A 13,332-nucleotide genomic window follows, 5' to 3' on the forward strand; every position below is an offset into this window, starting at 1 on the left:
ATTTTCCTCCGAAATAAACATTTTAACGAAGGAAATTTGGCAACGCTCGAATGTACATACGGCGTTCTTCCTCAGCACGGCAGTATTGGCCGGGATGGCGCGATCCCCCCTGGGGACACGCAAATTTTGAAGAGAGAGCGAGAAAATCTTGCCCGCGAAGAGATCGAGCGGATATTTTCAGACGGGTCTATTGAGAGAGGTGAATAGCGGGATGAAACTGATAACGGATATTAAGTGGCAGCATTGAACGACGAAAAAATAATTAAATCCTTCATCGTATCTTCTTCCGTTGATATAAAGTTTGGACTCTGTTACATTCAGCTGTAAGTGGTTCTGATTTAGGAAACTGGGGGGGGGGGGGGGGGGGGGTATGAAGAGCTCGAAAGTGACGAAATTAGAGATCCAGTATACTTTAAGCTGCAATTTTTCGAAGGAGGGAGGGGAAATCACCTCCACCTGGCTGTTGGCATATTGTATTCTCGACAGTGGCGGTCCAGAGTGAGTCAGAGAGGGGGGTCATTTGCTGATGTCGAGTTAGGGGACCCTCCCCCTCTCACGACCAAGGGGTGTCCGGAGGGTCTCCCTGAAAATTTTGAGAAAAATACTTAGCCCCTCTCAGACTGTATTTTCAGCAGTTTTAGTGTACTATTTGGACCGCGTTAAACAGAGAGGAACCAAGCCACATCAGCCAAATTTGATAGGGCAATTTAATTTTTTATATGAAAACGGTTGTGCGGATTTTTGTGCAAATTTCTATGAATTTTCTCCATATTACAAGGCCAATTCCTTAAAATTGTCAAAGGAATCCGCACAAACGTTCTCTCGTAAGAAATCAGATTCCCCTGTTAAATTTGGCAATAGCTAATGTGGCTTGGTTCCTTTCTGTTTAATGCGGTCCATTTGTGCATTATTTGAAATTTGAAAAATTAATGTAATTTATATTAGTACGTGAGTAAGTTTTTAGGAGCACTTTTCTTTGATTTCGCTCCCTCTTCCCCCTTTTTTTAGCCCAAGGGGGGGGGGGGGGCATGCCAACATGCCCCTCCTCTTGGATCCGCCACTGATCCTGGATGCAAAAATTCATACTAGCAATAAGTACCTAGCTTTGCAACAAAAATGGAGTTTATTGCAAATAAATAAATAAAAAAAAAGAAAGCACTAAAAAAGGCAATGCTGAGCATTTCTCCTTTATAATTTCCTTTTGGTATTCAAGGGGGAATTCTTTGCACCATCTCCAAGACTAACTTTAGGAGTCCTCAAAATAAATGAATTCAGAAAAATGAGAAATCACCTTATAACTCCATAAGAACAGTTTTATAGACATAGATTTGTCTTAAATTGCCTTGAAAAGACCTTTTTTTGAAATCCTTCCGTGGATGATGGACGTGCATGAAAAAATAGTTCGGAGAGGGTGGCCTCAGCATAGATAATTCAAATCTTTTTGATATAATCTTTGAAAGATTTACTTGGCAATAATTTAATCTGTTCATCTATCTAGTGACGATCATCCATCCTCAATTTGAAATCTTGAGAATGCAGTGAACCAACCCAAAATATTGAAAAAGGGCTTAAGTAGGGGGTAGTAAATTACCAATCATTTGTGTCTTTTCCTTCAGTAAGACTTTTTCCTCTTTTTTCGTACACTCTTCTGAGGTTGGGCTCAAGCAAGTAATTTTAAAATATATTCAAATATCTGATGTTATTAAAATACAATTGTGAATTTATGCATTGAGAGCAAAGCTTCTGAAAATTAGAACTGCAATTACCTACTTTGGATTTGGCATCACGAAGTTCAAGAATTTTCCAGGTACCTACTTGAGTTACCACTCCACACACATAAACTCGAGTTATACAACCTACCTAAGAAGGGCACATAGTTTTCATACTTTACTATTCAGCCTCTAACTAAGCGATGGATTGGAAGTAAGCTTTTCATTAGGTCTGTTATTATCTCACATTTCTTGCAAATTGCTCCAAGGTTAACACCTAGTCTACAGCTACCCTGAGGCCGTGTCAAATTTAATATTTTTTCTTTCCCTGACTGTGAGAGCTAAGCATCCCCATAGAAATAAGAAAGACATGTGTAGCGATAAAAAGTTTTAATATGAAACTGGGCTGCTCTAGCTTTCACTTTTCACAACTCAAGGGTGGTTGCCAACAATCTCAGATGCCATCAGAATCAGGTCAAACGGTTACATCTGAATTCAATAACCTCTACACTACGAGGCAACGGTCGGTAAGTTTTCAAAAAGCTGCTGTCAAAACAGAGGGAGACGATTTCAAGAAGATCTTTCGATGATAGTGATATTTGCACTTTATAATCTTATAATCCTGGGGATGTCAAACAATGACTGAAGTTGAGACTCAAAACAGACAACAGTCATTGAAAAACCTCATTGGGCAGCATGTAAACAGAGCGATAAATACACAGTTGAAAGAAACGATGTCTGGATCTCTCAGAATAAAACGGTGTCAACAGTGACGAAAGTGTCTTGCACAACATTTGCAACATTTGGTTTACTCTGCGGGAAATACGAGCACAAAGATATTTTCCTAAAAGTTCAATCGTAACCAAATGACTGAATGATTAGGAAATCAATTGACCATGATCCATCCCGCTTTCACTTTCACATTCTCTCAACAACCTGCGGTTTGATGAATGAACATGACAGAGCCGCAGAAAAGTCAAGACATTCTACACCCGCTCAAATTGGATTAGAATAGAATCGGGAAAAGTGAATAAAACAAATTTAAAGAATGACTTACTGAATTCCAGCAAATGAGATCATTCGTTTCAGGATCTTCCACCATCCTCCATAATTTGGCCAAAAAGGCAGAGACATTCGTCCCTACTTCCGTGATTGGGTGCATTTTGAATGATGAATAAATAGCTTACGAACAATATCTGAGCATACGGTGCACAAAATTAAACAATATCCGTCACAAAACTGAAATTACCACCGACACTGGTTGTCACACACGATAACGGAAATATACGAGCCTGAAATTGGGGCCTCATTAGGGTATGGAAAATGTACAGCTGGACGCGGGTTAAAAAACAAAATAACTGATATTATTAGTTCTTTTACTATTGATTGAATGCTTGATTTTAACGACGAACACCACACGCTTCACATATTACGCGAAAACCGAGAGGAAAATTATTTCAACACTACTGAAGCAACTTTTCAACACGATTACGCAGTGACAATTCACAAGGAAAGGAAACCATTTTGTGAAATGATCGTTGGATGTTTCGTTCGGGGACGGTGACCGCTGAGTAGACGGTGGCGCAACGTAAATAAACAAACCTTCGATGTCTGTCATGAAATGATCCCTCCACTACCCTCTACCCCTGCGTCGCCATGGAAACGGATAAACACCTTATCAAAAAATGTTGTTATTGTTTTGGTCGGACTTCCTTATCACCAAATTCACCCACGATTCGACTGCAGGAACCAGATGGCCTTGAGCGCCTGTAAAATTTTTTAGCGGTGCACAAGGTTGTGCAAACATTAGGTAACATTTAAGTACACCATAGAGATTGCAGAAAACTTGAAATTTTGAGCACCTAAAATAATCAAATTATTACATGAGATTCTGTATAATCTCTCTGAGGACCCCTCAGGAGTGATATAATGAAAATCGCTCTTCTTAATAACAGCAATGAAAAGAAAGATTTTTATGACTCAATTTCATTATATTTCAGTTTCACCAAATGAAGGTGCTTCATAATTCCCCCTTAGCTCATGACTTGATGGCACACAGCTTTGCTAATGAAATCGGCCTTGCTGGATCAAAGGAACCATCCTGTTGAATAAGCATGTCTCATTTTTCTTGACATTCACTGATAAAAAAGAGAGGAAAACCATTACAAAATTACGACGGAAACCCAAAAATTGATGTAGTAAAACAGTTTGAAGTTTTGACCCCAACTAGGTTGTAAGTTAGGAGGCCTTTAACCAAAATTATTTTGTTATTTTCCAGATGAGAGCAAGTGATTTGAGGGTCGCAAAAAATGAGTGAAAGTTCTGCACTGACAAGTTTGAGGTAACGGAGATACACTTTTAAATATGTGAGATAGAATTAGGCGTGGCAAGTGATTTTTAGAGAACTTCATCCTTGCCATTACAGGATTTAAAGCAAAACACTTTTTAAATCCCAATTTCAAGGGAGGTATTTCCTCAACTTGAAGCTGCTCAAATTTGAATGAACAATAGGATGTGTTCTATAAGACTAATTGTAGTTTAATTCTGACGATGCCAATAGTTTTGCTTTGAAAATTTACAGAATACAGCTAACTCACTACTTTAACTTTTGCATGGGTGGAAAAAAAAACAATTGTGAATCAAATGAAATTTTCTTAAAAATCTGAGGACAAAATTTTGCAAGAATATATTCCCTTTTGTTTGGATAATACCATTGGGCAGATGGAAAAAATTTGCTTCTTTTGACATGATTTTGTAACCATTTCTACTTTCCGTTATTTTTCAAACAGTTTTGATTACTCCCCACAAGATAATGTATACTCGGTCAGCGGTAGCAGCCTCCTGAACCGATTGGATTCAGATGATCTGCTGCAACTGAAGTTGTTTTTCTTTCCTCATGAACGGACTGGATTAAATGGAGAAAAGAAGTATCGTTACAGTATAATGCAACAGGAATCATCATACTGTGGTATACCTTTGAACAAGGAAGAATTTGTGAGCGCTATCAATACAATAATTGGTATTTTTATCTATTGATAATTCTTTTTATATTGGATATAAAAGTATGAAAGATGAAAAGAAAAAATCATGCAAAGGGAATGAAACTGACGATTTGGCAAAGTTTTCATGGCTAACGAGAGGAAAATGCTGCACAGAAACAGAGATGAACAAACTCTATAAAACTTTTAATGAACTGTCATCTACGCACGCACTCAACAAAACAGATTTTTAATTATTATAAAGTACAGTTTTCTTGATAAATTAAGTGAGTAACATTCTGTGTTTCTGTGCCAGCGAGTGACATTTTTGAGACAGCTCTCTTGGTACTTTAAAAATACATAAATATACGTACAGAGAGTATTGAAAAAATGTTCTTCGTTTTCCTAAAAAAAAGATGCATGTTGGTGAGGAGGGGTTTGAAAGAGGTGCTTTCATTCCACTTAAAAGTGCAATTGTATTGTTTAATTTATTGTTAGTTTCATTTTTAGTTTTATTAATTAGGTATGATGACAATGCATGAGTAAAAACATCATCTCATTTTCTAAAAATTCATGACTTGGTAAGTGCCTCCAATGCTCATAGACATGTGGAGACCACATTTGAAGAATACTCTTCTCAATAGGGAGATTTTCCTTCAGAAAAATTTGTGTGTTGTTCCCCAGTTTGATCATACAAGGGTAAATTTTAAAGGAAGTTTTCTATGAGTTATCTCTCTGTTTTCTCATTCACTATCATTTCCTTTTTACATTTAGTGAGAGTGTCCCGGATGCATTGTGAATTTACCAAATCTTCCTTTTTAACAGGTGCTTGCTTTTCAGGCACTGTGGAATCGAACACAATCAGTGTGGTAGAACCCTTTTCAAAGCACTTTTAAAAGACTCAAACTCACTAATAATGAGAAGTTCTACAACGCTTGAGAAGTGGGCATGCTTGGTGGAGAGAGACATTTGGTAAATTTACCATTACTCTGCGATGCTTTGGCCAAATTTAAAAAAAAAATGATTGCTGGTCAGAAAGCTGCGCTAAGATTAGAAATGCTTGAACACTGGTTTGAAATTACTCATAGCTACTGACAATTTTTGAATTATAGAAATAGGTGAACTTATTACTTTAATTCCACCCTAATTACTACAAATCAAAGCCTTGAGAATTCATGTTGAAAATAGTCTGGGTAAAAAACATTTTCAATCTCATTGTTCCAAAAGCAAAAACTGCTTAAGTTTGTTGATCTGCAGGAAGTTGCGTCTATGCAACAGCAGCTGCAAATTTGTTCGAAAACTTATCCAAAAACAATGATGAATCACAAAGTAATCTGATATGGTGGGTGCAAATATTGGACGCTATGATAGAGGATTGGGATAAAAGTAAAGCTATTTTGAAACACATCGATGAGGAAAGTGTAACAATTTTGTCTGCAGAGCATAGCAAGGTTGGTGAATCAAACGTTTAATCATACAGGAAATTTTATCGGCATTTTTTTAAACTATTTGGTCTCACTTAAGTTAACAGCAAAACTTGGATTGACAGACTGAATTTTCAGGAAATACGGTTCATACACACTCTCTTCAAACTTGGCAACTGATTGTTTTGAATTCCATCATTTTGTTGTGTTTTGTAGAAGAGACGCAAAACTCAAAGATGAAATATCTGATGACATCCATCAAATCTGTCTTGAACTGTTTGTCCGTCCAATAGATGAACAATCAAATTAAAGCCCATTACACAGGGTTCAACTTTTTGTTGAACTTTCCTTCTGACTTCATCGGATGAAAATTTTTACCATGTAATTTAAATAGGAAAATTTTCCATTTGGTCGAGTTGGAGGACGGAAAATTGAACCTTGTGAATTGGGCTAAAAAGAGAAATTTAAGTACAAGCGAGTGAGTATTCTGAGATAAAAGTTGCCGCGTAACAAAAGAGGTCCATGCCCTAAAAATCTACTGAAACGAAAATGAGTTTAAAGATATTGGTTTATTTGCATTAAACATGACACTGAAGGTTCATCTGATTACCCTTTAATTATATTCTCGTAAATTTTAATCTCTCCCAGGAAATTATATCACACACTCTGCAGATGGTTTCAACTAGTTATTTGTAGACTTCTTCCTATGCAGATTTGCAGTAAAGTTTAACCGATGAAAGCACTTGGCTGTAAACTTCAATTATGAAAATAATGGCACAGTTATAATCTGATTGAGTAAAACTGTTTGAATATTAAATGAATCAATGTAGGCAGTCTTCCTCTTTCTACTTAATTCTTCAACTCACAAAAATTAATTCAAAATGTTTTTTGTCCATGTTAAGTAAGATGTAAGTGCCTCAAATGAGATACCTATGCACAACTGAATCTACTGTATTTGAAGATTTATGATATTACAGAGAGAAACGATTATTAAGATAATCCCAGTGGAGACAGAGCTATCATTCTGTTACATTATCATTTGTAAATATGGCCGAGTAGGAATTTACAATAAAAATCTGCAACTCCTCGACTCGTACACTGTTGCGCTGGCGAAGGAGGGTAATGAGGAGGTACAAAAAATATCCATAAGCTGCTGGGTCACTGATGCAATCTATCTCCCGGATGCAGTGGTTTTGCTCATTGCTGGTTCAAATCGCAGTCTCCATTTGTTTGATATCTCAGGACTCATTCACGTTCCAATTGTGACGATATCTGGTAATTGTTTTTCCTCCGTTAAAAATTCATAATTCTCTAAGAATACTTGCACGACTAACACCGAATTATATTCGACAGTTCAATTTTGAGGATTAGTGAAAAATAATACGATCCACCCAAATACCAAAAGTCTACGTCCATTATTGTCGGAGTGCTGTTCTTTGACAAAGAAAGTAATTGTTGTCATTCACCGTATTAGTGGATACTATGGTTTCTTCAGTCTTAGGTTCATCACAAAGTAATCTGAACACCTGGTCACTCCAAAGACATCACCGATAAAACCAAAGTGGGAGAAGCCATAATATGCATAATCCTCAGAGATTTTACTGAGAACTACGGTAATATTTTCATTCTTACGCTTCAGCTGATCAGCACCTAATTTTGCTCTTTATCTCAGACTTTGGTTAGAGTATTGACCAATTTTAAATTATTTCTAACCTTTGAAAGGCAATTTTCACCATCAGGCAAGGGCCATGATTGGAGTGGGTCTCCGCCACTAAGTGCCAGATAATCAACATATTGCTGTAGAATAAACTCAACCAAGAGTCGCAAAAACTGCGGAAATCTAGACTGGACATAATAATATAAGGGGACCAAACTTTTCTGGAATTCTAAGGCAACTGCAAAACAAACTTCTAAGTCAGGCCAGTAAAAGACAATTTTAAAATAAAAATTCGTAATTGAAAAAAGGTGTAGTCTGTCATGAAGTCACAGAATGCAGGGGAATTTCGGCTTATGTGTGCGAAATTCATGCAGCTAACTATACTTATTGAATTGTTTCAGGTATGCCCAATTCTCCAAGCTGTTTGCACTACAGTAAGGGATCACCTTCAATGCTGTTCATAGGCGACGACCATGGAAACATCACAATTCTCAGTTTTCTTAAACCGAAACACTCTCTGTTCAGCAAGAATTCTGTAGATGAGAGCAGTAACTACTTCTGGACAGTAAGTGGGCAAATTTTCATAGAGAGTGAGATAAGATTAGTAAACCTAACGGAAAAAGCAGATAAATTTCTTTTACATTTTATCATCAATTTGATAGTAAAATAGAAAAAAACTGTACTAATAAGAGTTTCTCAAAAACCGATGAGGAAATAACCATTCTTCATAGGGTCCTTTAGGTAATCAGCATCTCAAAAATGACATAACAAAATTGAGACACAAATAAAATTGCGGCCAATCAGTTTTTGTGAACTTTTTTTTTTTTTTAAATTTAGCGTCACAATTTTTACACTTGATGAAACCCTCTTAGCTTGAATTCTCCTCCGAATATCTTTTTGGCAAATTTCATGAGAGAATTTCCAAATTTCTTTTTAAGAAAATACTAACAGACTTTTTAGAAGTTTCAAGTCAAACTTATGAGAATTAAAAAAGAAAGAGCAGCAAAACCCATGGTCCTCACTGTATCCAAAATTACTGGTTTCATTTTATTCAATTTCCTACTTGCAATTTGAGTTACAGATAGGTCTGGTCCACTTTCCTTCTCTGTCCCTTCTAAAAATAACGAATAGTTCGTAAAAATGAGAGCAATAATTTGTATTTTTCGATTAAGTCCTTAGGGTTACAGTTAACTGAATAACATTTTTGCTCCTTTATAAAGATGTCATTTAAATAGCAGTTAAAAGGATTTTAGTGCAAACAGTAGCAGGTACAGGGAAACAAATCTTTAATAGAACTAAATTTCTCATTCTTTGTTGATCTTTTAATTGATCACTGAAGGAGCTACAAGAGCAAAGTGAATATGTATCGATATCAGGAAAGTGTGGAGTTCACATGGACGCAGTGCAACAAATCTTGTATTGTCGAGACAATAATACTATTGCCAGTTGCAGCTTGCATGGAGAAACTTCTCTGATCATTCAACATATGAACAGTTTGCGGACTCCGTACATTTATCGACTCTCTAAGGTAATTTTTCTGGCATAATTTTTTGTTTTTTACACATCTTGAATTCATTTCTAAATGCTTACTGTGGTGGTGACACCTATTGTTATCAATTTTGCAGGAGCTGTGATTTTTTCAAAGATACTTCATGGTACACACAGGCCATTTGTTATTCATGAAACGCTTTCAGAGGGTCAACTGTAGCAATCTAAATTTCCAAAAAATTTTAATCTTTTGGGAGAAACAGGTTTTTCAAATTGAATTTTATTTGAGAAACAAAGCAAATTGGGGAGGAGGGGGGAACAAGAAATTTGAAAACGTAATTTGTCATCTGTGAGAACAAATAACGTTTCAAATTACTCGATGGTAAAAATGTGGTACATACTTCAATTTAATTTCTAGGGCATCAAATGTTTCTATCTCAATCATAAGCTACGAATCTTGATAACCGGCAGTTCTGATAATCTTGTGAGAGTCTGGAATCCAGTGGTTCCAAGATTACCAATTTGTTCTCTGAGTGGGCACAAGGCACCTATTGTGGACGTAACCCTCTTGCAGCAAAGCAAAACAGTTCTCAGTTTATCAGCGGATGGGGTGAGTTAAAACAACACGATAACAAATGATATCTCTACAAAAATAATGACAGAAAATAAAAAACAATAAACTCTCTTTGATTTCTCTTTAGTAATTTGAGTCCTGACTGTTTCTGTGAGAGAGAGTTTTGAGAGATTTATTCCTCAAGTCTCTTTAGAAATCATTTTTAATGAATCTTTCCATTGCTCCTAAAATTATTCTGAATCAGCATGAGGAATTATTGAGCAAACTTTGTAGTGTTTCTCAAGTTTTTCTTTTCATTTCAGCTACCTGACATTGTTGAGCTTTAGTTTAGAACACACATTTATTTTATTTAGGGGAACTAATATAAGTGAAAATGTCGAATGTGACAGATGAAGGAAAACATTTTGACAAGAATTTTGGTCACAGTTAACATTTACATTCAAGAAGAGAATACTGGAGTTAAAAGGTCATGTTTGTTATCAGATTCTAAAAGATTGGGACATAGACAACCAGAGTTGCATTCAGACGATAGACTTGACTTTCCCTGCTTTCGGAATCCCTGGAAAATTGGTGGAGTATGGAAGAAAGTCAATTTACCCTGGCGCACCTGACAAAGACCCACCTCTTCTAAGACAACCAAAATCTGGCCTAATGCTGATTACTGATATTTCCTCCTTGGACATTGAATCATGTTCTTTGGCAAACGCTGATCACAAGAATGAAGAGGCAGAAGTTGCGACAATTAATAAGTAAGTCTGAATTACAAAGCCAAATAAAGAAATTAAGAGTTTAACACTAAAATAGAACCTAATATGGTTACGGCAATTCATATAATTTTGCAAAATTTCGGAATTACCTTAACATTCCTGCACGGAACTACTACACTCCTTCCAAAAATGTTACACCATTGCAAAATGAAACATATTAATTTGACTTTATTAATAAAAATTGACTACTGCAAAAGAGGTACAACCTTGATGTTGTGAAGGGTTTAAGCACATAAATAATTGAGATAATAATCCTCTTGTTTTCTCTTAAAGCGACGAAATTGGCGTCTACTCTTCGATACTCGTTGCTTGCAGCAATAATATAGCAACAGTCAAATTAATTGAAAGTTCTCTCCAAACTCCGCATCATGGCTCTTTATCAGAGGCTGACCCTCAGCCAAAAACTCGACAGCGAACAAAAAAAGAAAATGTAAACGATCAACAACCAGAACTTCCCTCCGCCCAAATGTGAGTGTATCAACTTTTTAGTTGTAGTTTTTTATTTATTTATTTATTCATTTGTTTGTTGGGTTTCTCAAAAGAAGTTGTCATGTTCCTTGTTCATAAACAATGCTTGCACAATGTTTCATTGTTGATATTGCATGTTCTTTAAATTTTTTTTTAATTTTTGTTGATAATTTTAGGTTAGTTAAAAGGATGGATTCGAAAATAGTTTGAAAAACAGAGCAATGATGTCTTGTAAAACTTAAAAAATACTAGTTCTCACATTTTTTCAAGTATTTCATAAGAACTGATAGATAGCGTCTTTACAAAATATGGGATCCCCCGATTTTTGTAGAGACAAAGCACACAATATGCGAAAATAGCATAGGCATTGATGAAAGTAGAAACTGCACGATCTTATACTAGCTAATGCCATCGGATTAGCTAGTGTAGTAAGGAAAGTGATGACTTTCAATTACAGGAAGGGAATAAAGGTGAACCACTCGAAAAAAAGGAGCGAAAACTGAACGACATGGATTTTTACATCCATCCAATCAAATGTCATAGTCTTAATAAACGCCTTTCAGAGAGCCTGGGAAAATGACAATAAAGGACAATCATGTGCACTTCTACATTGTTTGTTGCAATTTGACCAACCCGGTTGTACAAGGCATTTCCAACTCTCATAAACGATAAAATTTTCTATGATCACTCATCCGATACACCCAGATCTCAAACGGAGCTTTAAACCCGAAAAAATTTTCAGCTCTGAAAAGGATGATATACCTCCACAAAGTTCAAAACCAGAGACATTACTGGGGAAGAATGCGCTAGAGGTCCTCCCTCAAATCAAAATGCAAAGAGCATCAAATTTGGGTCTGAACCACAGCAGGGTTGAGCAATACTCTTCAGAAAAGCAGGTAAGTAGTCATAAGAAAACGGAATACTGATTTTTTCAAAATGCCATGAAGATGGCTGACTTGCGACACCGAACAGAGCATATCAACTAACAAAAAACCAAGAGGCTTTAGATTTTTGAAAATAAAATTACGAAGTTTCGAAAATAGCTATATGACAAAATTTTAACACACACTGAAAGTGTGCTTGTTTTCTATCAATCTATGTTCATTCTGATAATTTGTGAAAATACATTATTTTATATTAATTAACGCAAATTCAAGACATTATAATAATAATTAAAGATTTGAACAATTACTGGACAACCTATTGTGTTGATTGCTCACAGCAGTTGTTTAAACATTTAACATAGTAAACAAGGTCTTAAGTATTTGAAAGATTTATTGTCCTCCAAATTTTTAGACGTACTGACTGGTCAACTATGGTATTTTGGTGTATTTTCTTTTTCAGATTCAATTTCTTGTGGAACAATGCACACCACACTTGGCACTCAAGATGAGCAATTTGGAGCAGCTTCAAATTCAACTTCAACCTCCGAAAAATGGATCACACAGACTTCAGGCACTATTCAAGACTGCTGACATGCCTGGTTCAGAGAGAACCAAAGTTAAAATGAAGTTGGACCGACAAGAACTCACTCCGTCAAGAGTTTCGTCTTGCTCACTAACGTCTCACATAACAGCACCTTCCTTGAAATCTTAGTCCGAACAGACAGAACTTCAGGAACAAGATCTAAGAGTGCTGTTATCCGCTTAGGGAGGTTTTAAGCTTAATTTAAGGAAAATTCAAACTTTTAAAATTAAATTTCAATGGATACTGAATAATTTTGAATGCTGATTACATGTTTAGAATTAATTTTTCTCTTTTTTTGTGTGTATGCTCCAAAGCGGGGAGAAAATTATATCATGACAACTACTGTCCCTGCCTAAGACAAGCAAACAGCTAAAGATCCCAGTATTCACCCCTTGTAAGCAGGCAATGAAGATAGCGGTCAAAACCGCTTGTATCCAGCAAAGACAGGGATTGAGACATGCTCGATGATGATGCGTTAAAGATGAACCTCAAAGAACATAGGAACAAAGTTTGAAAAAACATGGGTTTTGCTTCTAATTTTTAATTGGGTCCATTATAACTGCTAGTATATTTCAAAAGTTCATTCATAAAATATTTCGGAATTCACTGTATGATAGTCAGGGACTAATTTTCTACTCTGAAATGGTTAAAATAAATTTTGTAGACTTGAAAAATCCGTTTTGTGTTATGGATCAAAATCAAAAACAGAATTTCTATAAGATATATTTGATACCTCGATGTTTGTTGATTTAGCCTGAAAATTTGACATTTTTATTTTTCAATCTCTGAGATTTTTCATC

At 35.9% G+C, this 13,332-nt stretch overlaps 2 protein-coding genes across 6 annotated transcripts in view; one reads left to right on the forward strand and one right to left on the reverse strand.

Annotated features, from left to right (window-relative positions):
- The window catches only part of Hsf (Heat shock factor), a 48,898-nt gene extending 45,681 nt beyond the window's left edge, over nucleotides 1-3,217 (reverse strand). For 2 of the 5 annotated variants that reach the window (XR_002009364.2, XM_019050676.2), the window contains exon 1: nucleotides 2,767-3,217. Coding sequence is in view for 4 of the 5 variants with exons in the window: in XM_019050676.2 (XP_018906221.2) it covers nucleotides 2,767-2,871 (105 nt within the window). In the remaining variant the exon portion in view is untranslated. The remainder of the gene's footprint in view (nucleotides 1-2,766) is intronic. The other 3 variants (XM_019050677.2, XM_019050678.2, XM_019050675.2) reach the window with 2 other exon arrangements.
- A 145-nt stretch (nucleotides 3,218-3,362) lies between these two features.
- LOC109036455 (cilia- and flagella-associated protein 337) lies at nucleotides 3,363-13,294 on the forward strand. Its single transcript, XM_019050674.2, has 12 exons — nucleotides 3,363-3,519; nucleotides 3,988-4,050; nucleotides 4,499-4,728; nucleotides 5,945-6,138; nucleotides 7,089-7,386; nucleotides 8,170-8,333; nucleotides 9,108-9,296; nucleotides 9,675-9,866; nucleotides 10,314-10,579; nucleotides 10,871-11,065; nucleotides 11,808-11,961; nucleotides 12,410-13,294. Exons 2-12 carry the CDS (start codon nucleotides 4,019-4,021, stop codon nucleotides 12,659-12,661), a joined length of 2,166 nt encoding a protein of 721 aa, XP_018906219.2. The 5' UTR covers nucleotides 3,363-3,519; nucleotides 3,988-4,018; the 3' UTR covers nucleotides 12,662-13,294.
- Nucleotides 13,295-13,332: the final 38 nt, after the last annotated feature.

The sequence above is a fragment of the Bemisia tabaci genome, chromosome 6, assembly GCF_918797505.1.
Source record: "Bemisia tabaci chromosome 6, PGI_BMITA_v3".
Classification (NCBI taxonomy): domain Eukaryota; kingdom Metazoa; phylum Arthropoda; class Insecta; order Hemiptera; family Aleyrodidae; genus Bemisia; species Bemisia tabaci.

Bases quoted from the DNA above. Each gene is read 5' to 3' on its own strand.
- LOC109036455 (XM_019050674.2), top strand. From the start codon at position 4,019: ATGAGTGAAAGTTCTGCACTGACAAGTTTGAG. The intron at 4,051-4,498 runs GTAACGGAGATA...TTTTTCAAACAG, and splicing joins TCTGCACTGACAAGTTTGAG to TTTTGATTACTCCCCACAAG. The intron at 4,729-5,944 runs GTATTTTTATCT...GTTGATCTGCAG, and splicing joins CGCTATCAATACAATAATTG to GAAGTTGCGTCTATGCAACA.